At 35.4% G+C, this 24,449-nt stretch overlaps 1 protein-coding gene and 1 pseudogene across 1 annotated transcript in view; one reads left to right on the top strand and one right to left on the bottom strand.

Moving 5' to 3' along the window:
• RSRC1 (arginine and serine rich coiled-coil 1) overlaps positions 1-24,449 on the top strand; it is a 241,637-nt gene that overhangs the window by 94,499 nt on the left and 122,689 nt on the right. The window contains exon 4 of the mRNA XM_027542710.1: positions 12,597-12,770. Coding sequence (XP_027398511.1) covers positions 12,597-12,770 — 174 coding nt within the window. The remainder of the gene's footprint in view (positions 1-12,596; positions 12,771-24,449) is intronic.
• Positions 9,261-9,469, bottom strand: LOC113897320 (annotated as a pseudogene).

Here is a 24,449-nt window from a genome sequence, read left to right as displayed (position 1 = left end):
TACTTTGCCAACAAAGGTCCATGTAGTCAAGGCTATGGTTTTTCCAGTGGTCATGTATGGATATGAGAGTTGTACCATAAAGAAGGCATGATGTTTCAAATAATAATTTTAGCCTTTGAGTGGAAAATTTTAAGCATACATTAAAACAGACAATAATATAGTAAGCCTCATGTAGCAATGATCTAACTTCACCAGGTAGTATTTTGACAATATCAAGTCTTGCTTTTCAGCTCTGTTAGGATGGATCCAGAGTACCTTTATTCTATGGCTAATTTAGCTCCAAAATTAATACTTGACTCCATACAATACCTTATGTACAAAGTGTCTCAACTCTGACTGGTAGAACACTATTTCTCTCCTATATGATATTCTGAATTTGTATTGCTGTCCAGTGTATTTTTTCATGGTCTTTTGGCATTTAATCTCACATATTTGTAGACTGGAACTTGTCAAAGAACTAAAGAGCCTATGCAGATTTCTAGAGAATCCCTTTTCTGTCCAACTTCTTCTCTTTGGTATAATGCCTTAGAAAACTCGGTACTTTAGCCTCTTTGGAGGTTTGTCTCTGTCTCCCTAGCTCAGCAAGTCTATAAATCTTTCTCTCCATGCTCTGTTGGTTGGAAACTTCCTCATGGCAGTAAGCCAGGGCAATCCCAGGGTTCCCATTTTTTTGTTTGCCTTTTCTTAGGGAGTCACACTTGTATGCTGCCATTTGTCCAATGTCTGACATAGTTGTTATACACATTTTGTCTGCTTTTCTACTTGTTTATAGTGGGAGGGCTATTTCCATAGCTTTTAATAGCTTAGGAGCAAAAGGCCATTTAACTACAGAAATGATTATTTTATTTGCGATTTATTTTTCTTTGTCATTTCCAGCAAGGATTTATCAGCTTTATTAATCTTCTCCGAAAATCAACTTTGTCCTTCTTGATATTCTGGTTAATTCATTTTTTGCTTTTCAAGTTTCTTTCCTTTTACTATCTTTAAAAAAAATTTTTTTATTGGAGTATAGTTGATTTACAGTGTTGTGCTAGTTTCAGGTGTACACCAAAGTGAATCTGTTATATATATATATTTTTTAATATATATATATATATATATATATATATATATATATATATATATGTTTGATTCCTATGTTGGGAAGATTCCCTGGAGAAGGGAATGGCTACCCACTCCAGTATTCTTGCCTGGAGAATCCCATCGATTATAGTCAATAGGATCACAAAGAGTTGAACACTACTAAGTGGCTAAGTACACACTCTCTTTTAGATTCTTTTCTCACATAAGTCATTATAGGGTATTGAGTAGAGTTCCCTGTGCTACACTAAGTCCTTACTAGTTGCCTGTTTTATACATAATAGTGTCTATATATCATCCGTCTCCCAATTTATTCCTCCTTCCTCTTATCCCCTTGTTCTTTTTTCCGTCTTTGAGTATAGTTTTCCTTCTTTTTTTAATTCTTTGAGATGGAAGCTTAGATCATTTATTTTAGCTTTATTCTCTTCTAATACACATATTCAATGCTACAAATCCTCTTTTTTATACTTCAGCTATAGCCTACACATTTTAGATGTGCCATATTTTAGTTTTCATTTAGTTCAAATAAAACTGTGACTTCACCTTTCTTGTGTGTTATATAGAAATATGTTACTTTATTTCCAAACATTTAGAGGCTTTTCTAGTTGTCTTTTGTTTCTTTCTTTTTTCTTCACTATTGTTAGAGACCAAAGCCTGAAGACCTTTCAACTTTGAAATGTGTTGAGATTAGCTTTATGGCCCATCATAAGCTATGAGCCATGCCATGTAGGGCCTCCCAAGACCGACAAGTCACAGTGAAGAGTTTTGGCAAAATGTGGTCCACTGGAGGAGGAAATGGTAACCCAGTCTAGTATTCTTGCTGTGATAACCCCATGAACAGTATGAAAAGTCAACAAATATACTGGAAGATGAGCTCCTGAAGATTGCAAGGTGTCCAATATACATTACTAGAGAAGAACAGAGGGCAATTACTAATAGCTCCAGAAAGAAGAAACAGTTGGGTCAAAGCAGAAATGACACTCAGTTGTGGATGTGTCTGGTGGTGAAAGTAAGTCCAGTGCTATAAAGAACAGTATTGCATAGGAACTTGGAATAATGTTAGGCCCATGAATCAAGGTAAATTGGACATGGTCAAGCAGGAGATGGCAAGCTTAAACGTTGACATCGTAGGAATCAGTGAACTAGAATGGATGGGAATGGGCGAATTTAATTCAGATGACCATTATATCTACTACTGTGGGCAAGGATCCCTTAGAAGAAATGAAGTAGCCCTCATAGTCAGAAAAGAGTCTGAAATGCAGTACTTCGGTGCAGCCTCAAAAGTGACAGAATGATCTTGGTTCATTTCCAAGGCAAACCATTCAGTGTCACAGTAATCTAAGTCTATGCCCCAACCAGTAATACCAAAGAAGCTGAAGTTGACTGGTTCTATGAAGACCTATAAGACCTAGAACTAACACCAAAAAAAAAAAAAAAGTCCTTTTCATCATAGGGGATTAGAATGCAAAAGTAGAAAGTCAAGAGATACCCAGAATAATAGGCAAGTTTGGCCTTGAATACAAAATGAAGCAGGGAAAAGGTAACAGAGTTTTGCCAAGAGACACACTGGTCATAGCAAACACCTTTTTCCAACAGCATAAGAGATGACTCTACACGTGGATATCACCAAACAGTCTTCCTAAATCACTGCAGATGGTGATTGCAGTGACAAAATTGAAGGATGCTTGTTCTTTGAAAGGAAAGCTGTGGCAAACCTGGACAGCATACTAAAAAGCAAAATCATCACTTGTGATAAATGTCCGTATAGTCAAAGCTCTGTTTTTTCCAGTAGTCATGTATGGATGTGAGGTTTGGACCATAAAGAAGGCTATGTGCTGAGGAATTGATGCTTTCAAATTGTGGTGCTAGAGACAACTCTTGAGAGTCCTTTAGACTGAAAGGAAATCAAACTAGTTAATCCTGCTGCTGCTGCTGCTGCTAAGTCGCTTCAGTCATGTCCGACTCTGTGCGACCCGAGAGAGGGCAGCCCACCAGGCTCCCCCGTCCCTGGGATTCTCCAGGCAAGAACACTGGAGTGGGTTGCCATTTCCTTCTCCAATGCATGAAAGTGAAAAGTCAAAGTGAAGTCCCTCAGTCGTGTCCGACTCCTAGCGACCCCATGGACTGTAGCCTACCAGGCTCCTCCGTCCATGGGATTTTCCAGGCAAGAGTACTGGAGTGGGTGCCGTTGCCTACTCCGTAGTTAATCCTAGAGGAGATCAACCCTGAATATTCATTGGAAGGACTGATGCTGAAGCACCAATACTTTGACCACCTGATGCAAATAGCTGACGCATTGAAAAAGACCCTGATACTGGAAAATATTGAAGTCTAAAGAAGAAGGGTAAGATGATTAGTTAGCATCACTGACTTAATGGACATGAATTTGAGCAAACTATGGGAGATAGTGGAGGACAGAGGAACCTGGTGTGCTGTAGTCCATGGGGTCACAAAGAGTTGTCAGACATAACTTAGCAACTGAACAACAACCAAAATTCATATTTGAATTTTATAGTCTCTTCTGCTGTGTTTTTTTGTGGTGTATGTTTGTTATCAGTTAAAAACTTTGGGTCTAACTTTGCTTGTTTTCTTCTAGTTGCTTTGTATGGATGTTAGATTCAGGGATTGAACTGAAGCCCTTGCCAGTGAGAGCTCAGAGTCTTAACCATTGGACCTCCAGGGATTTCTCTAGATTCTTTTTTGTTGTTTATGATAATGTACAAAATTTTCCTGGATTGGCAGTAACAGACAATTTAATTGATGGGCTGAAGGTTTTGTGTGACTTATAAGATTTCTTGAATGGCAGTATGCTATCATTAATGCAGTGAGGTGGAATTTCTTTAATAAATGGGAAACTTTATGGGGAAAGCTAGGTCTGTTTTCAGATCCTTGATGTCCTCTTGTTTTTATAGAGCCCTGAGCTTCAGCACCTTGTTTTCTGCTTCTCTTTACCACCAAGCCACAAGTGGACACTTCCCTTTTCAAAAGTGCATCTCTTTCCCTGAGCGTATGTCTTTTTTTTTTTTTTAATTCCTGTTTGGTATGATTTTGGTTGTTTTGGAGATGAAAGTAGATATCTGAGTTCAAAATGTCATCTTGACATGGAATCCATGTTAGTTTAATCAATATAAAATTATAAATATAATTTTAATTATAGTTGTTTTAATTTATGGTAAATATAGTCTATTTTATAGTATTCTACTTGAGACTATTTGAAGTATTGTCGTTATTTTTTTGAAAGATAAAATATTAGGATATTTATTTTGATTACATGTGTTTAGAATTTATTAGCCAATTAAGAAACTTGACAAATTGGTTTTTGAGGGCAGTAATTCATTTTATGTAGGGATGTTATGGTGATTCTTCCTATTGTGTAGATATTGAAAGCATTTATCTGGTATAATAGACATCTTACTGTCCATTTATTACTTATATATTGTGTGTTCTAGAGTGCCACATTTTTTATCAAATATTTCTTTGGTTATAATATATCTCCATATTGGCTTTGGTACTCTAGAGACTTCTAGAGTGATTTATCAGAAAGGTATTTATTTAAGGAATGAGGGGAAAATAACATTGGAAATTGTAGTATAGTTTCTTTGACTTTTTGTTTCTGTGGTCAAGTAGGAAAACTCTTTAGTTTTTATTCTTGATGGAGATCCTTCAAATATGTAATTAAATTTACTTAATAAAGTAAACAGGGTTGTTAATAGTCTAGGATGTGTATTTTACTCAAAATTGTGTAATTCTTATGACTGCAAAGAAGTCAGCAGCTTAATTCATCTAAAATATATATTTGATTTTGTAGTCCTTTTTTAACAGCCTTTAATAATATTGTTGTAAAAACTGTGTTTTGGATTTGCTATCTTTTTTCTGTTTATTCTCTCCAGAGTTGTGTTTTGCTTCTTGTAGTCTATAAGCAAAGTTAAGAGGCCTACAATATGATAATTAAAATAATGAATATTAAAACATTTGGGGGGGAGCTAGTAGCTTATATTTGTATACTATGATGTTTTAAAACTTACTGTTTTAATTTGACCTTATGAGTGACTTAAACTATGTATGTGCTATTGCTATCATAGGTCATTGAGCCATATCAGCAACATTCATAAAAAAAATATTTCAGAATGGCATATGTTGCTTGTATGAAGACATAACGAACAAGATATTTTTGTAAAATGGTAGGCATATGTTTTCTACAGTCGAGTCTTTGTGTTAGGGAAAATTATAAGATGAATTTGGAGATAATTGAGTTTATTTCAGCTATTGGGTAGGTTGGAAGGAGTAGAGATTAGCAAAGTAGTTGCAGTGGGAAGAGTGAGGCAGATAGTAATTGATAGAAGGTTTCTAGTTGTGGTGTTTATTTTTGCTTTGATGGTGATTGAATTATCCTACTTTCTGGTTTCTCTGGGACAGGGCTAGCTTAGGTCTTTTGTCCTTATGTTATAATGCCTTCCTGGACTCTAAAAAGTATCTCTCTTTATTTTCCAAAGGCTTAAATGATGGGTGATACGATTTTCCTGTTATAGAAAACTGGCGAATATCGTGTATTTGGTTGCTAAGGTTTCCTGTGGAGAAGACAAATAATCTTTAATCAAGATGATTATTATTTACTTTCCTATATAAAAGAAATATATTGAAACTGTAATCCTTAGTCAGACTTAACATTTTAAAAGTCTGTCAGAAGCATAATACTTCTCTGTACTGGATTAGCTGTGGTTTGAGGGAAACATTTCATATGTTCTGACTCAGATTTTACTCATTCATTTGGATTAGCACATCCCACAGTTACTTTTTTCTCAGTGCCTGCCTACTCCCAAATCACCTGTCTGCTATCTCATAATTCAGCAGGTACTACTATTTAATCCTTATAATAATCCTGAATGGTAGATATTATCAAAATTTTATAGGTGAGGAAACAGATGTCCAGAAAGAAAGTAACTTGTTTGACGACAGGGTTATATGAGAATTTATTTTGTTTAGATTTAATACTTCTTTGGCTTTGGATATATTAAGAGCATATGCATTTAGTTTTTAAGATACCATAAATACATGATTTTGCCACTATCTACCTTATCTGTGGTCCACAAATGAGTCTACATTTTGTCCAATAGTGTATTTTTCTTAGTTGTTCTTGCTGTTTAGTTGCTCAGTCATGTCCGACTCTTTGCAACTCCATCGACTGCAGCATGCCAGACTTCCCTGTCCTTCACCATCTCCTGGACCTTGCTCATGTCCATTGAGTTGGTGATGCCATCCAACCATCTCATCCTCTGTCATCCCCTTCTCCACCTGCCTTTTATCTTTCCCAGCATCAGGGTCTTTCCAGTGAGTTGGCTCTTTGCATCAGGTGGCCAAAGAATTGGAGCTTCAGCTTCAGCATCAGTCCTTCCAATGAATATTTAGGGTTGATTTCCTTTAGGATTGGCTGTTTGATCTCTTCGAAGTCCAAGGGGATTGGACTTTCCTTGCAGTCCAAGGGGACTCTCATTTAGAAATGAACTTAAAAGTTTTATTTAAAAAAAAGAAAAGCTCTTAGGGATTTGTTGTTAATAGTTTAAGCTAATGTTTGACTCATTTCTCTTTTGCTATTCTATATTTTCACTAGTTCAGTGAAAACTAATTGCCAGAATTATAATGTAAAACCAAATTAAGATAATATACTCTGTGTGTGTGTGTGTGTGTGTGTGTGTGCACATGTATACTATGTATGTAATGGCCATGGTTATCACAAAAAAGGTCTCCCCCTTTTTTATTATTATTGCTTTCTTTTCATCCAAAAACTTTAAAGTCTGACTATTATTCAAAGATTTTAGAATTATCTGTTAAAAATTTTATATATCCACATATAATAAAATATTTAACTAGAAATGAATACATAAGTGTCTGTAGGGCAGTTCAGTTCAGTTCAGTCGCTCAGTCGTGCCTGACTCTTTGCAACCCCATGGACTGCAGCACACCAGGCCTCCCCGTCCATCACCAACTCCGGGAGCTTACTCAAACTCATGTCCATCGGGTCGGTGATGCCATCCAACCATCTCATCCTCTGTCGACCCCTTCTCCTCCTGGCTTCAATCTTTCCCAGCATCAGGGTCTTTTCAAATGAGTCAGTTCTTCACATCAGGTGGCCAAAGTATTAGAGTTAAATTGTTGCTAAATTAAAATTTTATGTGGAAGAGGAGTGTGTCAAAATTAAGAGAGAAAGTAGTCAAAGAGAAAATCCTGCAAATTTACCTTTTGTAAATTAGGATAATAAACCCATATTGACATTCCTAGCAATAAATATTGTTTTGTTTTGTTGTTTGTTTAGTTGCTAAGTTGTGTCTGACTCTTTTGTGACCCCACAGACTGTAGCCCTCCAGGCTCCTCTGTGCTTGAGATTTCCCAGGCTGGAATACTGGAGAGGAGTGCCATTTCCTTCTTTAGAAGATCTTCCCAACCCAGGGATTGAACCTGCATCTCTTGCATTGACAGACGGATTCTTTATTGCTGGCAATAAATATTGTCGCTTCTCAAAATCACTTTTTAAAAAAAGTGTGTGATCTCATGATGCAGTATTGCTCTTTACTCACTGAATGAACCAGTTAGGGATGAAAAAGAACAGAACTTACTACCAGTGAAACTCATATAGTTTTCTTCAAGCCCTATATATGTCCTGAGTACCCCAGACTAGTTCATGTGATCTCTTTATCAACAGTCTTTTTTTTAAATCTCTTTGATGATTTGTGTTTTCTCGTTTCTTATTTGTTTGATTAGTGTAGCTAGGGATTTACCAAATCTGTTGATATTCTTGGGAAACCAGAGTTTGGTTTTGTTAATTTTCTTTATTGCTTTCTGTTCCATTGATTTTTGCTTTTTAATGTTTCCTTTTTCTCCCTACTTTGAGTTTACTTTTCTCTTCTTAGTCTAGCTTCTTAAGATGGAACCTTAAGTAATTGATTTTAGACTTTTCTTTTCTAATGTAAACATTTAAAGCTATAAATTTCCCTCTAAACCTTGGTTTAGTTTCATCGCACAGATTCTAAAATGCTATATTTTTATTGTCTTTCAGTTCAAAATATTTTCTTTTTTTTTGTGATTTCTTACTTGACCCATGATTTATTTAGAAGTGTATTATTTCATTTCTACACTTTTTATTTTTTCCCTAGACATTGTTACTGAATTCTGACTTAATTCTGCTGTGGTCAGATAAACATATTTTGTATGATTTATACTTATGAATCGACCATTTGATCATCATGAAGTATCCATTTTTTAATTGGGGTGATAAGTTAGTTTCTTAGTGTCTAGGGTGATAGTTTAGTTTATTTGATATTAATGTATTCATTCCAGCTGTTCTGTGTTTACATGATTTATCTATATTTAGTGCATATCTTAATCATCAAGGACTTATTGTATAGCACAGGGAACTCTACACAATATTCTGTGATAACCTAAATGGGAAAAACATTTGAAAAAAAAAATACATGTATATGTATAACTGAATCACTTTGCTGTACACCTGAAACTAACACAACATTGTTAATTAACTATTCTCTAATGTGAGAGTTGGACTGTGAAGAAGGCTGAGCGCTGAAGAATTGATGCTTTTGAACTGTGGTGTTGGAGAAGACTCTTGAGAGTCCCTTGGACTGCAAGGAGATCCAAGCAGTCCATTCTGAAGGAGATCAGCCCTGGGATTTCTTTGGAAGGAATGATGCTAAAGCTGAAACTCCAGTCCTTTGGCCACCTCATGCGAAGAGTTGACTCACTGGAAAAGACTGATGCTGGGAGGGATTGGGGGCAGGAGGAGAAGGGGACGACAGAGGATGAGATGGCTGGATGGCATCACCAACTCGATGGACGTGAGTCTGAGTGAACTCCGGGAGTTGGTGATGGACAGGGAGGCCTGGCGTGCTGCGATTCATGGGGTAGCAAAGGGTCGGACACGACTGAGTGACTGAACTGAACTGAATATAAAATAAAAAAAAATGTTTTAATGGAAAAAAGTACATTATCTTGTTGATAGTTTATAGTTTTGTGTTGCTTTTTAATTTATTTGGGCAAACTCTGGCTTTTTTTCCCTTCTCAAGCAAAAGGTATTTTTTACCAAACCAACCTGCTAGTGCAAAACTATAGAAACAGAGAAAAGTCATTTTCCCAATAAGACTCATCCGACTGTCCAGTTGGTAGTGACACTTTCAGAGTGATATGGTAGGATGTAAGCGACTTTGTGCCATCTCTTGTGTGATTTCATATAGACCCAGCTTGATTCTTCTCCAGTGTCTCATCTTGGAGTTATACTTGATTTATTACTTGTTTTCATCCGAATCTATTGGAGAATGGAACAACCCTGCTTTTGTTTTTTGGTCAGGAATTGCTTAATCTTGAAAGTCTTATGGAAAGACATGGGAGCCTTTTCAGCCTCCTTTTGGGTTAATGAATATTTTTAAAGAAATCTCTTTTGGTTCATCGTTTGGGTTTTTAGCTTTACTTCTTTGTATTTTGTTCCTCTTCCTCCTCCTTTTTTTTTCTCCTATAAATGGTCAATGTAAGGATTACATATATACCCTTACCATTTCAGTGTACTTAGAGTTAATATTTCACTGTTCATGTGAAATGTAAAAACTTTCTAACTGTATATGTTCATTTACCTGCCCCATTATTTATTCTTTAGAGATGACATGCATTATATCTACTTTAATTATAAACCCTATAGTAAAACACTGTTTTACTTTAAGTACATATGTATTTTAACTAAATTAAGGGAAGTACTTTTTAAATTTACCCTTAGATTTACCATTTCTAGTGGCCTTTATTTCCTTTCTAAAGGCCCAAGTTTCCACCATTTATAATTCTGTTTAGCCTGAAGAAATCTCTTGAATACAGACTGTAATGTACATTATTAACTGTTGATGATTATGATTTACTTTTCCTTTATCTCAAAAATGCCTTTGATTTACTTTTATTTTTTGAGGGATATTTTTGCTGGGTATAAAATTCCAGTTTGGTTTCTCCCACCCCCTTCACCACGTTAAGAATTTTGTTCCACGTCTTCTGATCTTAATTGTTTCTGTGAGAAGCCAGTGATAATTCATGTATTGTTCTCTTGTATGTAATGTGTCAGTTTTTCTCTATTTTCAAGATTTTGCTTTATCTTTAGTTTTCATGAGCTTTACTATGGTATTACTAGTCATGGTCTTCACATTTATTCTGGAGTTCATTAAACTTCTTGACTGTAAGTTAAAAAAATATTTTATTTATTTGGCTGCATCTTAGTTGTGGCAGGTAGGATCTTCGTTGCATCACACAGAATCTTTCATTGTGGCACATGGGCTCTTTAGTTGTGGTTAAAGGACTCAGTTGCTCCAAGGCATGTGGGATCTCAGTTCTCTCATCAGGGATTGAACCCACATCCTCTGCATTACAGGGGTGGATTCTCAACCACTGAACCACCAGGGAAGTCCCTGTAAATTTTTTATTCACTGAATCTGGGGAAATTTTAGCCACCACTTTAAAAAAACATTGATTTCTATCTCATTATTTTCTCTACTTCTCTACTTCTGAGTTTAAATAAACATGTTATACATTTGAATATTGTCACAGAGATTACAGAAGATCTGTTTTTCTTTTCATTTAACAATCTTTTTTCCTCTTAGTTCTTCAGATTGGATAATTTCAATTTATTTATTTTCAAATACACAGAGCTTTTTTCTCCCTCTGTTGCTACCAGCCTGTTTCTGGTCTCTTTTAGTATAATGTTAATTTCATATATTGTATTGTTTCAGTTACAGAATTTTTTTACTTTCTTATTTTTCTTCTAAAATTTCTTAGCTTTATATTCAGGACAAACATAGTTATACCTACTACTTTAAAATCCTTGCCTGCTAATTCAATATCTGACTCATCTCATCTCATCTTTTGTTATATTTCTCATGTTCATTGTATATCTAGTAATTTTGAATTTTATCATGGACACGATGAATGTCATGTTTTGAATATTATGGACTCTATTATATTCCTCTGAAGAATATAACCTTTTTTGTTTACCTTTTTTTAAAGCAGAAAATTAAATGAATTCATTAATGTGTATTAGATGATTTAGTCTCTCTATGGGCAGTTAAAAATTTAGTTCAGTTCTTTCTTCCTTAGCTGTTTGGAGTCTGCCCCTCCTGCATGATCTAAGTGAAGTTTCAGCCAGAGGTCTGAATAGCATTTACAGCTACAATTTTTAGCTCTCCTGACTCTTTTTCCAAGATTCCCCTTTAATTTTCAATTGGTGATGATTTTCCTGGGTCTTTGTTCTAGTTTTTTAGACCATAAATTTTAAAGTTCTCTGTTGGAGTTTTAGCTGTTCTGCATGGCACAGACTTAGGCCTGTCCTCAGAAAATGAACTCATAAAATAACAATCTTTTTTATTGTTGTTTCTTTTTTCCAAGTATTGTCATTGCTCATTATTTTTGGTCCATAACCTAATTGTTTGAAATATGTTAAATAAATCAGCAACATGTTTAAATAGTAAGATTTTTTCCCTTTTATAGGTCATTGCCTTCTTTCAGTCACTGTTCAGTGACTTCAGACAGTTTTTTATAATGTCTGTAGGATCATCAATCTGTTAGAGACTTTTTTGTCAGTACTATAGGGCAGATTTAAAAATATTTACTTTTTAAAGGCATATAATATATCCGACCTAATATTGTCCTCCATTTAATGAAAGAAAAGCTGGATTATATAGAAGAATAGTTTTAGTGTAACTAATACAGGAAATTATGTTGAATCAATATATTAATAGAAGCAGAGTTCGTAGGGATGGGGAAGATCCTAATTCTTGGGGATTAGAATAGATCCATTTAGATTTGTTATTTTATGTTGAAGAGATTTCAGCATTGAAGACTTGATTTGAACTTTAAGACTTTTTTGACTAAACAAACACTTTTTAAAAAGCTGGTTGTAGTACTACAAGGCTGGCTCACTTTTGTTTTTTTCTATTTATTTATTTATTTACTGGCTGCACTGGGTCTTCATTGTTGTGTGTGGGCTCTTCTTTAGTTGCAGAGAGCTGAGGTTGCTGTCTAGCTGTGGTACACAGACTTGTCATTGCAGTGGCTTCTTTTGTTGCAGAGCATGGGCTTTAGGTGGGCAGGCTCAGTAGCTGCGGCTCATGGACTCTAAAGTGTGGGCTCAGTAGTTGTAGTGCACAGTCTCAGTTGTTCTAAGGCTTGTGGGGTCTTCCTGGACCAGGGGTCAAACACATACCCTTATGTTGGCAGGCGGATTTGTATCCATTATGCCAACAGGGTCCTGTGAACACCTGAACAAACACTCTTTGACTAAACCTTATATTTTTGTAAAGTTGGCACCCTATGTTTCCCTCACATATGCTTATTCATAAAGAATCATCTTTAGATGCTCACTTCACACAGTTAACTGAATCCTTAATTAAAACTAAATCCTTTTCTTTCAGACAGTTAAAAAAATTTTATTTCATAATACAAATTATATTCTCAATGTATTTAATGAAATCTACTTACCATAGGTCCCGATCAAGACCTCGGCCACGTTCCCATAGTCGAAGCAGTGAAAGGTCAAGTCACAGAAGAACACGTAGTCGGTCTCGGGATAGAGAACGACGTAAAGGCAGAGATAAGGAGAAAAGAGAAAAGGAAAAGGATAAAGGCAAGGACAAGGAATTACACAACATCAAACGTGGGTAAGTTGAAGTGAATCTAAAGCAATGGTGACTCAGTGATTCCATAGCAGCAATCAAATGTATTTTCATCTTCTGATGTCTTTCTTAGATGGAAAAGAGAGGAGAATGTAATGGAAAAAGAAGAAAAGATAAGTTAAAATACTTATCTCAAATTTTTACTGTACTTCCTTTCTATTCCTGTTTTCATTTAATATTTATAAAATAAATCTTAGAAATAAATTGTACTGTCAAAACTTATTATGTCAGTAAAGGAAAATTTACATAATTTGTTAGAGAAGTTCCATTTTCCTCATCATGAATATGATACTTAAAATTTGAAGATTACTTACTATTGAAGATGTATATTAGCTTATTGTAAAACTCTTAGGGAAAAATAAAAACAATAAGGGAGGGAACTACATGATTTACTATTGGCTAAGACTTCTTTCAATGTAGAATGAGGACTTCATTAATATAAAGATATATGTGTGTGTTAGGTGAGTGTATGTGCATATGAGACCCAGAGTTTATTTTTTCTGGAATTGTTTTCATTAAAACAGTTGTTCTAATTTTGTTTGGATGTTTGAATGTTTTGTTTGAATTTTTGGATGTTGAAGTCCACCCAAAACTGTTTGTTTAATTAGAAGATGTTAAAATGAAACGAAATCTTTATTAGCTTAAATTATAGCTTCTTATTTGTTTTTCCAAAATGACATTGGGGTCTTTTATTCTGTGAAGTAGAGCATCTTAGAATTTGTGCTCTTTTGTCATTCTTTCAACACCCTATATATGTTCACTTTAATACTTCAGTACAAGTATTTTGTCTTTTAGTGTGTCACTTTTCAGTGTTAAATTGAAGAGCTTACCAAGATCTTCGATATGATTCCTTGAGATCTTGATTCTGTAAAGAATTAAGTTTATTGAAGGATATGGAACTCTTCCCATCCCTTTCTTTTTCACAGTTGTCTGTATGCTTATTTTTATCCAGATTTACAGTGATCCTATATAAAACTGCCTGGATTATTGGCTTTTATGTATTCTTTGAAATGATCCATTTGTAGTGGATTTTGGGAACGTGTTACATTATTATGTGACTTTCTTTTCCCTGATCACCCTGCAGCCATTAATGCACATTGAGCAGTCACTGCCCTATAAAATCCTGAGTTCTATCTTTTCTAGTTTTAAGGATTGTTGAATATTAGAGGAGATAGGGTTGGATATCTGGCTTTAAAGATAGGGAGGCTAACTTAGCCAGAGCTGGAAAGAAATAAGGATCAGAGAGGGTATGGGGGAAATACATTGATAAGGGGTAAAAGTCAGAAGAATGATAGATTAGAAGAGAGTGTGTAGAGTAAGTTTCTAAGACTGGAAATATGGACTAAGAGGACAAATAAATTATGTCAGTCAAGGAAATGCCTTGCCCCTTGTTCCTTTTTTCCCCTCCTCATTTTGGTTTATGCTTTAGATATTACGTGACTATGATTATGTGATGTGACTATGATTTTTACTGGTCATTAAATCTTTGCTTTCTACCTCACCAAGTTTTACATTTTTAGAATAAAGTTGATATTACATAAAGTATTATATGGGGCATTTTAAAGGTAAGAGAAGCAAGAGCATAAATAAATAAGGAGGTTGGGTAGTTTCAGGAAAGGGTCTCATATGGTGACAGTAATCTTGAAGGGCCAGCTGTACAGGTTAGATTCTTTGATCACTCAGAGCTTGTTGTGTTCAAGGGACTCATTCCTGGATGACAGGTTTATAAGATAATAATATCGTATTTGTCATTATTTCTTAAATCTCAACAAAGGTAATGAACAGGGTCAAAACATGAGGTGTCAGTTGAAGGGCCCTGAGTATGGATGCCAGAAAGCAGTGAATAGCCTGATTCAGTCACCTTCATGGTTTTAGTGGCCCATAGGACAGGGTGGTATTATGTCAGTGTGCCCTTCCTTCTAGTTAGTGCTAAGTACACACAAATTCATACCCTTTGGTATGATCTAAAATCAGGATTTAGTGGGGCTATCATTGATATATACATTTAGTATGGTAGTACTTACATGTGACAATGCCCCCTGTTTTGCTTCAGAAATAACTTACATATTTGTTTTCTACAGCTTTCATGTTTATTTCCTAAACCTGATTTTTCTTTCTCTTTTAAATAGACAATTTTATTTTATTTTATTCGTGTTTTGGCTGCAGTGTGCTGTGTGTGGGATCTTAGTTCCCTGAGTAGGGATTGAATTCATGCCCCCTGCATTAGAAATGCAGAGTCTGAACTGCTGGACCACCAGGGAAGTCTGTAAACCTGATTTTTAAACCATTTAGGGCAGAGCATGCTGTTGTATGGTCTCTTGTCTCACTCAGAATACCTAATGTACATATTTGTTAATAAATATTTATTGGTTATGGATCAGATACACTGACTCATTCATTTGTTCACTTGTTCTATCAACAATATTTGAATGCCTTCTATTTGTCATGTGTATGTTAAGTAATCGGTACATAATGGCTGCCCAATCCTACTGAGAGATTTCATGCAGGTGGCAAAATAAGCATATATAGAAAGGAAGATATATAAATTATTGCAGTGAAATCAGATGAATGTTTCAAAAGGAAACTAACTCGTGCGGGTTAGGATACTTCTGGCTACGAGTAACAAAACCTAACTAAATGTAGCTTAAACCAAAGGCAGGAAGCTTTTTTGCAGAGCTAGATAGTAAATAACTTAGGCTTCCTGGGCCTTATGTCTCTGTTGCAACTACTAAACTCTGCTCTTTTAACATGAAAGCAGCCATAGATAATACTAAATGAATGGCATAGCTAAATTCCAACAAAACTTTATTTTTTAAAATGGGCAGCTGGCTAGATTTGCCCAAGGGCTGTAGTTTGTCAATCTCTGGCTTAAACAATAAGTATATTTATTGCTAATATAACCAACAGTTTGGAGGTAAGCAGACCTGGACCCTTTTTATTTTTCCAACAGGCCAGTCTCAGCACACTGGGTTTCATCTTCAGTCTTGACATATTCTAGTTGCAAGGTATTTTCATGAACATTAAACTAGTCAACCTAGATTAGTCAGCATGTTAGGATGGGCTCTTGAAGATGAGATTTTTATTATTTGAAGGAAGGAGAAAATGGCATAGAATGTTGTATGCAAAATGAACTTCATGTGGAAATATTGATACTTGGAGGAAGGCAAAGTGGGTATGGCATACTTGAAGAACTGAAGTCTAATGGGGTTGGTTTATAGAAGAGTAATAATGATGAGAGGTTATATGTTGTGGAGCTCCCCTGGTAGCTCAGCTGGTAAAGTATCCACCTGCAACGCAGGAGACCCTGGTTTGATTCCTGGGCTGGGAACATCTGCTGGAGAAGGGATAGGCTACTGACTCCAATATTCTTGGGCTTCCCTGGTGGCTCAGACGATAAAGAATCCACCTGCAATGTGGGAGACCTGGGTTTGATCCCTGGGTTGGGAAGATCCCTGGAGAAGGGAACAGGCTACCCAATCCAGTATTCTTCCCTGGAGAATTCATGGACAGAGGAATCTGGTAGGCTACAGTCCATGGGGTCACAATAAGTCCACGACTGTGCAGCTTTCACTTTCACTTTACATGTTATATTAAGGATATTAGAGTTAATTCTACAGGCAGTGAGAAGCCAGTGAAATTCAAGTAATTTTATGATGAGGTCTACATGAACAAAATGCTTTACTTACTGTGGATATTATAATAAGCATCTAACATTTTAAATATATTTTCTAAGTGTCAGAAGTTTTGCTAGACATATAGTGTCTCATTTAATTTTCATAATAACCTAATGAAATATGTGCTTTTATTATCCCTTTTATACAGATGAAGACTTGTGATCATAGGACTTGTAAATAAATGGCAGAGCTAGGCTTCTAATTCAGTTTCACTGACAATAGTATCCTCACTCTTAATAGCACACAACCCATAGTTATTGATGATGATCTGTAGTGTTTGAGTTCAAGTGATATGCTGTTGCTTAAACTTTCGTAGGAAGTAGCTGAAAGAAAACTGAAAGAATCTTCTGTGCCTTATTTTTCTCTGATTGGGTTGGATATCTGTTATTAGTAAAAGATTAATTCCTTTTCTGCCTTTCTTCTGTACTTTCCCACATTAGCATTTCATCTGTTTATTTGAAGTTATTTTTCATTATATTAATAAAACCACAAAAATTTTTAGGCCTTAATTAAATGTATTTTTGTGATGGTTTCATTGGATCTTTGAAATTTGATTTAAGGAACATGTGTAGGTGGAGAGAAAGGAAAAAAGATTCACAAATGATTGAATTAGGACTTATGTATCAGCTCATTGTGATTGTATAACTCAGGAACAAGGATTTTAGCTTGTACTAAATAACCCTACATGCTTCCTCATATAAGAGAAAATAACAGCTCATGTGATTCTGCTTCTTTATGCATAACAATCTTTGTTTTCATCAAACCAGTTTGAGAATACAAATATTTACAAATATTGGTAGGACATAAAGTGGACATTTATGAAGTAGAAAGCAAAGGAGAGTAAGTACAATAATGGGTAAAGGAGTATTTTATAAGTTGGAAAAAATAATAGGAAAATTCTGAAAAACCTTTTGAAAATAGCAGCTAGTTGAGTACAAGTTCTGGAAATTTCTGGGGAATTTTAATGGTTTTTATTAGGATTTATCTTATAATATCATAAATTGATCTTTTCATTTTATTAATTTGCTGAAGAACGGAGACCTAATATAAACTAGGAGGATATCAGGTGTTTGTAGGGATTAAAAGGTGCCTTTCTTTACAACAGTGAGTAAAAAATTAATACAGGAAAGACACTAACCAAGCCTTGTCTTAGATTTTATCAAGAAAGTTTCATGACTTTAATTTTTAATGTTTTATATTTTTAAAACTTGATTTCTAGGAATATTTAATTTTTAAAATATTGATGCAGATTTTATTTGTTTATATAAGTTCCCCCCCCCAAAATTTTTTAGAACAAATATTTATTGTATCATTAGATGATTATATTTCTTTTATGAGGACATGTCTTTGCAATATGAAAATAAATTTTAGTAATAATAGAGTTATTAAATTGAAATTGAACACCTAACAATACCATTTTGTTAAGCAAACTTCTATTGAGAGTCAAAAATTAGAAATATGAAACTTTCCATGGCATATTATAGTTATAACTTGGTTTGATGATGTGAACATTGTATATCCCATTTAAGTCTTCTGACTTAAATTGTATATCCCATTTGAGCCTTTTCTAGAAACACTTTATTCAACCTCCAAAAAGTACGTGCTTAGTTGTACAATCGCGTTTGACTCTTTGCAACCCCATTGACTACAGCCCGCTGGGCTCCTCTGTCAATGGGGATTCTCCAGGCAAGAATAGTGGAGTGGGTTGCTATGCCTTCCTCCAGGGGATCTTCCCATCCCAGGGATTGAACCCAGGTCTCATGTATTGCAGGTGGATTCTTTACTGTCTGAGCCACCAGGGAAAAGTATGCTGCTGCTAAGTCGCTTCAGTCATGTCCGACTCTGTGCGACCCCAGAGACAGCAGCCCACCAGGCTCCCCCATCCCTGGGATTCTCCAGGCAAGAACACTGGAGTGGGTTACCATTTCCTTCTCCAATGCATGAAAGTGAAAAGTGAAGTCACTCAGTCGTGTCTGACTCTTAGCGACCCCATGGACTGCAGCCTACCAGGCTCCTCCGCCCATGGGATTTTCCAGGCAAGAGTACTGGAGTGGGTTGCCATTGCCTTCTCCTAGGGAAAAGTATAGTCAACCACTATAAAACATCTTTATAGACTTCTTTGAAAATTAGTTGTTAATAAATGTCAATACTTCCAGTGACATACCACTATTGATTTTATATCATACTGCCATCCTTAAGAGTAGATTTTGAATGCTGCTACTGCTGCAGCTAAGTCGCTTCAGTTGTGTCCGACTCTGTGCGACCTCATAGATGGCAGCCCACCAGTCTCCCCCATCCCTGGAATTCTCCAGGCAAGAACACTGAAGTGGGTTGCCATTTCCTTCTCCAGTGTATCAAAGTGAAAAGTGAAAGTGAAGTCACTCAGTTGTGTCCGACTCTTTGCGATCCCATGGACTGCAGCCTACCAGGCTCCTCCATCCATGGGATTTTCCAGGCAAGGGTACTGGAGTGGGGTGCCATCGCCATTGATTTTAGTTTATTTTCAATCATGATTTTAAATCACTAGCTGAGAAAATTTGGTTTAAACCATTTATTGCCTAGTACAATGCTTTCTTAATTTGAATAACTTTAGGATTCATCAGGAACCTAATGTATTTTCCTTTATGAGACACTACTGTGAAAGCTTTTCACTTTTTCTATTCCCTCATTAGCTTTTCAGTAGATAAATGCTCTTCTCAGAAATGTGCCCATCAAGAACTTCTGGAATAGTTTTCCCAAACACTTGAGTTGATAACTTTTTCCTTTGTATAACTTTCTGAAGCTTTCTACTTTTAAGAGAGGTAAGACTTTCCCTCTGGATATACAGAATGCACTGCAGCAGTGCTTTTTGGTGGGTAATGTGAGATGGATGTATTTAAATATAATTTCTTAAATGTGACTCCCACTAAATCAATTGTGTTCTTTAAGTCTCTTTGAAAATATATCTAGAAGTCACAGGGATAGCAGTGAAGTTAGGCTTTGGTTATAGCCCATGGCCTATATGTAAAATCTTCCACTGAAGAGTTGACTGTGCAATGTAATTAGAAGTTATATTGCTTGTATTAAAATTATTTTAGGTATATTTTTATATACTAAAAACACAGAAAGTATATCAACAGAGGCAGCATATACTTTTTGTTCATGGGAATTGCTACTTTTGAACATGTAGCCATTATGAATGAAAGTGAAAGTCACTCAGTGACATCAACTCTTTGTGACCCCATGGACTGTACAGTCCATGGAATTCTCCAGGCCAGAATACTGGATTGGGTACCCTTTCCCTTCTCCACGAGATCTTCCCAACCCAGGGATTGAACCCAGGTCTCCTGCATTGGAGGCAGATTCTTTACCAGCTGAGCCATAAGGGAAGCCCAGCCTTTATGAATAGTACATCTTAAAAAAAAAAAGTATGCTAAAGGGTTTAGATTCTGGGAAAGTTAAATTGCAGAAATTAGAATTAATGCTCGTTTTAAATCTTCCACAATTTTTTCCCCTACAAGACAATTTATTTTCTGTGAACTTTAATTTATTCTTCTATAAAATGTGGGTATTGATAATTAAAAAGTGTTAGAATTAGTTTTAGAAGTTTAGTATCAAGTAGTAGTCATACTCTGTGTTAAAGATATGGCTTTGAACTTAGCAATATTCCTATCTTCAGTTGTAGAATTTCATGTGTTAAATTCCTGTTGATGAGGTTTTTCCTACCTAGTGTTTGGCAGAAGATGTTGGAAGTGGTTTGGGAATGCTGGACTTGAGTTTGACAGCAGTTACATACTCTTAGAGGCTGTCATATTTTTCTTTACCTCTTATTTCTTTATGCAGCAGGAAGTCATTTATGCTAATTTACCCCTATTTGCATATAGGTTATAGAGTTCTGTGGTGCAGAGTGTGCTTAGAACTCCTTTTAAGTGTCTCTTTGGATCAAAGGAGGGCTGTGTGATAGCTGTTGTCTGACACCAAGCTGTGTGGTGTTGTTTTCATTAAACATTTATCACACTTCGGATGTGACAGCAGGCAACTTTGTGCCAGGATAACATGTTTTCATGCAAAATTTATTGAAAAAGACGAGACTTTGTAAAGAGATCTTGTTGCCTTTCACCAGTGGCGAAGGGTAAATGGTTCGAAGGAAATATACCTTTAACACATGTCATTGTAACATGCAAAAGAAGCTTCGTACTGTCAGTTTTGTTAAACAGATAAACAAATAACATCTTTAAAGTGTGTGGCTGGATTTTTCTTCCTTTTTAAAGCTTTTACAATTTACTTATGAACTGAATGAATGCCATAACAGTGGCTCATTATGTTTTTAAGAGTATTTTATATGACAGTGAAATTTACCACCTAACTTCTGTTATGTGGATTTGAATATTTGTCACCAGGTATTATTGAATAGTTTTGTTCAACAGGAACAGTCTAATTTTTCAAAAAGGTGAGATCGAGAAAGGAAATCCATCATACCAAAAAGAATAATCAACAAGAGCAGGAGACATTGGTTTCATAAGTTCTCCCCCAGGTCACCACCTTTCTCTTATTCATCATATTAGTACACTTTAATTATCTCAGAGTTTGTCCAGTGGAATTTGACATGAATTATACCTGATAGAGCATTAAATGCCATGAATTGTAAGCTCAGTCTTTGTTTTTTGTGGTGGTTTGGCTGTGAAAAGCCTTGGAATGAGAGGAGATACATATTTTCCTTTTTCATTCCATTAGAAGCTGAGGAATTATAATTATGTGAAGAATTGGTAAAAGTGAAAGTAGCCTCAAGCTGTACTTTTTAATATGTTTTATCACATGGAATATAAATTGGTGAGACCCTTTACAAGAGGTATTACAAAAATCTTTAACATTCAAGATTAAAAGGAGAGAAGTAATGAGTTGTGTGTGATGGAAGGAACTTTGTCTTTGCAACTATGTAGAATCCACACAAACCTTCAAATTCTGACTTATTTTTCTTTGGATCTATTAAAGGATTTTTTTTTTAAGTTTATATCATGATTCATAAACATATACATAAACCCATGCCAAAGCTGTTGTTTAACTCGTTAGCTAATAAGGGAACCCCAAAAGTTGTTACAAAGAACTCAAAGGAAAATCCAGAGAACAAGCTTGCCTGACATGATCTTGCTTGATTGATTCTAAACTGCCTTTTTCCACATGAGGAGGGAAACCAGTTTTAACTCCACTGGACAAATCATTTGAGTATCTATGGAAAATAGTAATTTGCATTGTTATCAACTATCTGTAATTTGTGGAATTTAAAAATACTTCAGATATGGGACACAGAAAGGTGGTGGTAACTTGAAAAGGCACCCTCGACAAAACACCCAGTCATCTTTTTTGGTCATCTCAAATCATTTAAAATTTTTTTCCTAACAAGACAAGTTATTCTCTTTAACTTTTAAATTTCTTCTGTAAAACGACTATGCTGTGCTGTGCTCAGTTATGTCTAACTCTTTGTGACCCCATGGACTGTAGCCTGCCAGGTTCCTCTGTCCATGGGATTTCTCAGGCAAGAATACTGGAGTGGGTTGCCATTCCCTTCTCCAGGGGATTGTCCCAACCCAGGGATAGAACCTGCAACTCCTGCACTGGCAAGCAGATTCTTTACCATTGCACACGTGGGAAGCCCAAAATTGGGGTAATGATAGTTGAAAAGCTGTAAATATTAGAAGCATTGTGTGTAAGAGACTATCTATGTATTAAGGTTTTACTAAATCGTAGTTATTTTATTTTTTATTAATAATATGAATTTAACTATTGATTCCTGTGATTACCAGTTTTTCAACTATCATTCTTTTTTCTTACCTTTGTGTCTTTTAAAAGAAATATTCCCTCAGCCTTAAAAACTCTTTCTTTAATGTTGTCCATTCCAATGATCTTTTTGTCTCATTTTAGGGATCACATCCTTTATAAAGTATTTCTTGCCTCTCATGAGGTGCTAAATAGATATGCAGTTAGCACCCACAGTATCTATACCTAATCTGAACAGAGACCTTTGTAACTATAAAATTTTGTAATTGCCAGATTATATATATCTTATTTATTGCATTTATATTTACTTGGATTATAACAAGTACTGAAATATTTGTAGAATGTATAAATAAATGGTTTTAGAAGTTGTTTCTGGGTTATAAAATCTAGCTTTAAGTATGTAAAAATGATAAAATTGAATTTTTGTTATTAAGAAAATAACCAACTTTTCCCCCTACCACTCCATGCCTGGTTTAAGTGTGCATGTGCACACACATAAACATATGTGACTTCCATCAAAGCCTCTCAACTACATTTTTAAAGAAGTCCGCAGAACTTCCTCTGTCCTTTTCTGTACTTTGTTATCAATCATGCTGCAATCAATATCATTTAGCATCAGTCATCTAAAAAACTGAATGTCACTTCTAGGATTTATATTTTAAATACTGATTAAAATTCCAGTCCTCATTGATGACTCTTCTTGCCTAGTCTAATTTATTTCAGGATCTTAATTGGTATCACCTACTCTGCTGATTAGTATATTAACCATGTAAACTACTAGAGCAAACTACTAGAGTTAAATATACCATTCCATAAGGAACTTTTACTGAAGGCCTTGGTGTTTGCCTTTAGTTAGTTATGTATAGCTTTGTAAGCTAAATATTCTACACTATTGTTAGAGGGATGTAGAGGGAATAAACTTGGACTGCCAGCCAAGTCTTTTCTAAGTAAACAGGCAGTTCCCCTAAAAGCTAAGCTGTTGCTTATAATTACTCATTATGCTTCTAATTTATACCTCATTGTAAAGCACCTTGGGTGTCTCAGATTTGAAGGATGCTAATCTGAATAGAAGCAATCTGTTCAATATTTTTTTTTTTAAAAAAAGGATCTAGTTTATCCATTTCTCATAGACTTTCTTCCCAGTCTAGTGATCATTGGAATGGAATCTTCAAAATAGAATAGGTTGGAATACACCATAATACTATGTGGCTATCATATTGTTAAGTCTCGGTCAGCACAAGCAGAGAAGATTTCTACATGAAGATTTTTTTTATATTTTAATATGGATATCTAGGTCAGTTTTAAGATGGTTGGTTTAAATGTTTTTAATATCCTAGTAAATAGAATATGTGTAGACAGGTGATAGGAATAATCTCTTTGGATAGATGTAGTTATGGGGTACAATTTTCCACTGAAGCAGAGTAAGTTGTATGCACTCCATCCATGTTTAACCTATCTTAGATTTCAAGGCATTGGAAGTATATAATAAAAGAAAGACTGCAGATGGTGTTTGGGGTTAATACTTTTCATTTAGTGCTCAGGATATGGTCCTTAGGTTCTGAGATAGTGTCTAACTATAGGAAGATTGGGATGAGCCTCAGAGGTTGGATCTTGTGGGTATAGACACTTTATAAAAACTAGTATGTATGTGATGATCGCTAACACAACAATGAGTGCTGCTGTTTTAATTCTTTCTGAACTCCAAGAGGAGGTTTTGAAACAGCAGCCTTTGGCCCCTGTGAATATGCCAGCCTGTGACAGGCCACTTGGAAGTAGACCATGAAAATCAATTTGGTTGCCATGTTGCAGTCTTAGCTGCTTTTTCTTGAGAAAGATAAAGGAGAGCATTCTACATTAGAAAAAGAAACTGGTAGGTGTCCGATTTTGAAGTGATAGATTTGGAATAAATGAGAGGTAAAACTTATATTGTGACTGTTGTTTGTTGTTTAGTCACTAAATCGTGTCTGACTCTTTGCCACCCCATGGACTATAGCATGCTAAGAATACTGGAGTGGGTTGGCCGCTTCCTTCTCCATTGTTGTGATTACTTGGAAATTAAATCCACCCAAAATCCACAAAAAAGGTGAAAAATAAGAGAAGAAAAAATATGTTTTCACTGTTCAAAGCTGTCTAGACAAAAATAGTGCTTTTATATAAATACATATACAGTTGCTTGAACTGATAGGTAGCTATTAGATTATTTACTCTAATTGAAAATGGTTAGATTTTATCTATC

The sequence above is a fragment of the Bos indicus x Bos taurus genome, chromosome 1 (genome assembly GCF_003369695.1).
Source record: "Bos indicus x Bos taurus breed Angus x Brahman F1 hybrid chromosome 1, Bos_hybrid_MaternalHap_v2.0, whole genome shotgun sequence".
In the NCBI taxonomy this organism is placed as follows: Eukaryota; Metazoa; Chordata; class Mammalia; order Artiodactyla; family Bovidae; genus Bos; species Bos indicus x Bos taurus.
The sequence above is the reverse complement of the archived record's forward strand: the minus strand, read 5'-3'. Positions and strand labels throughout refer to the sequence as shown.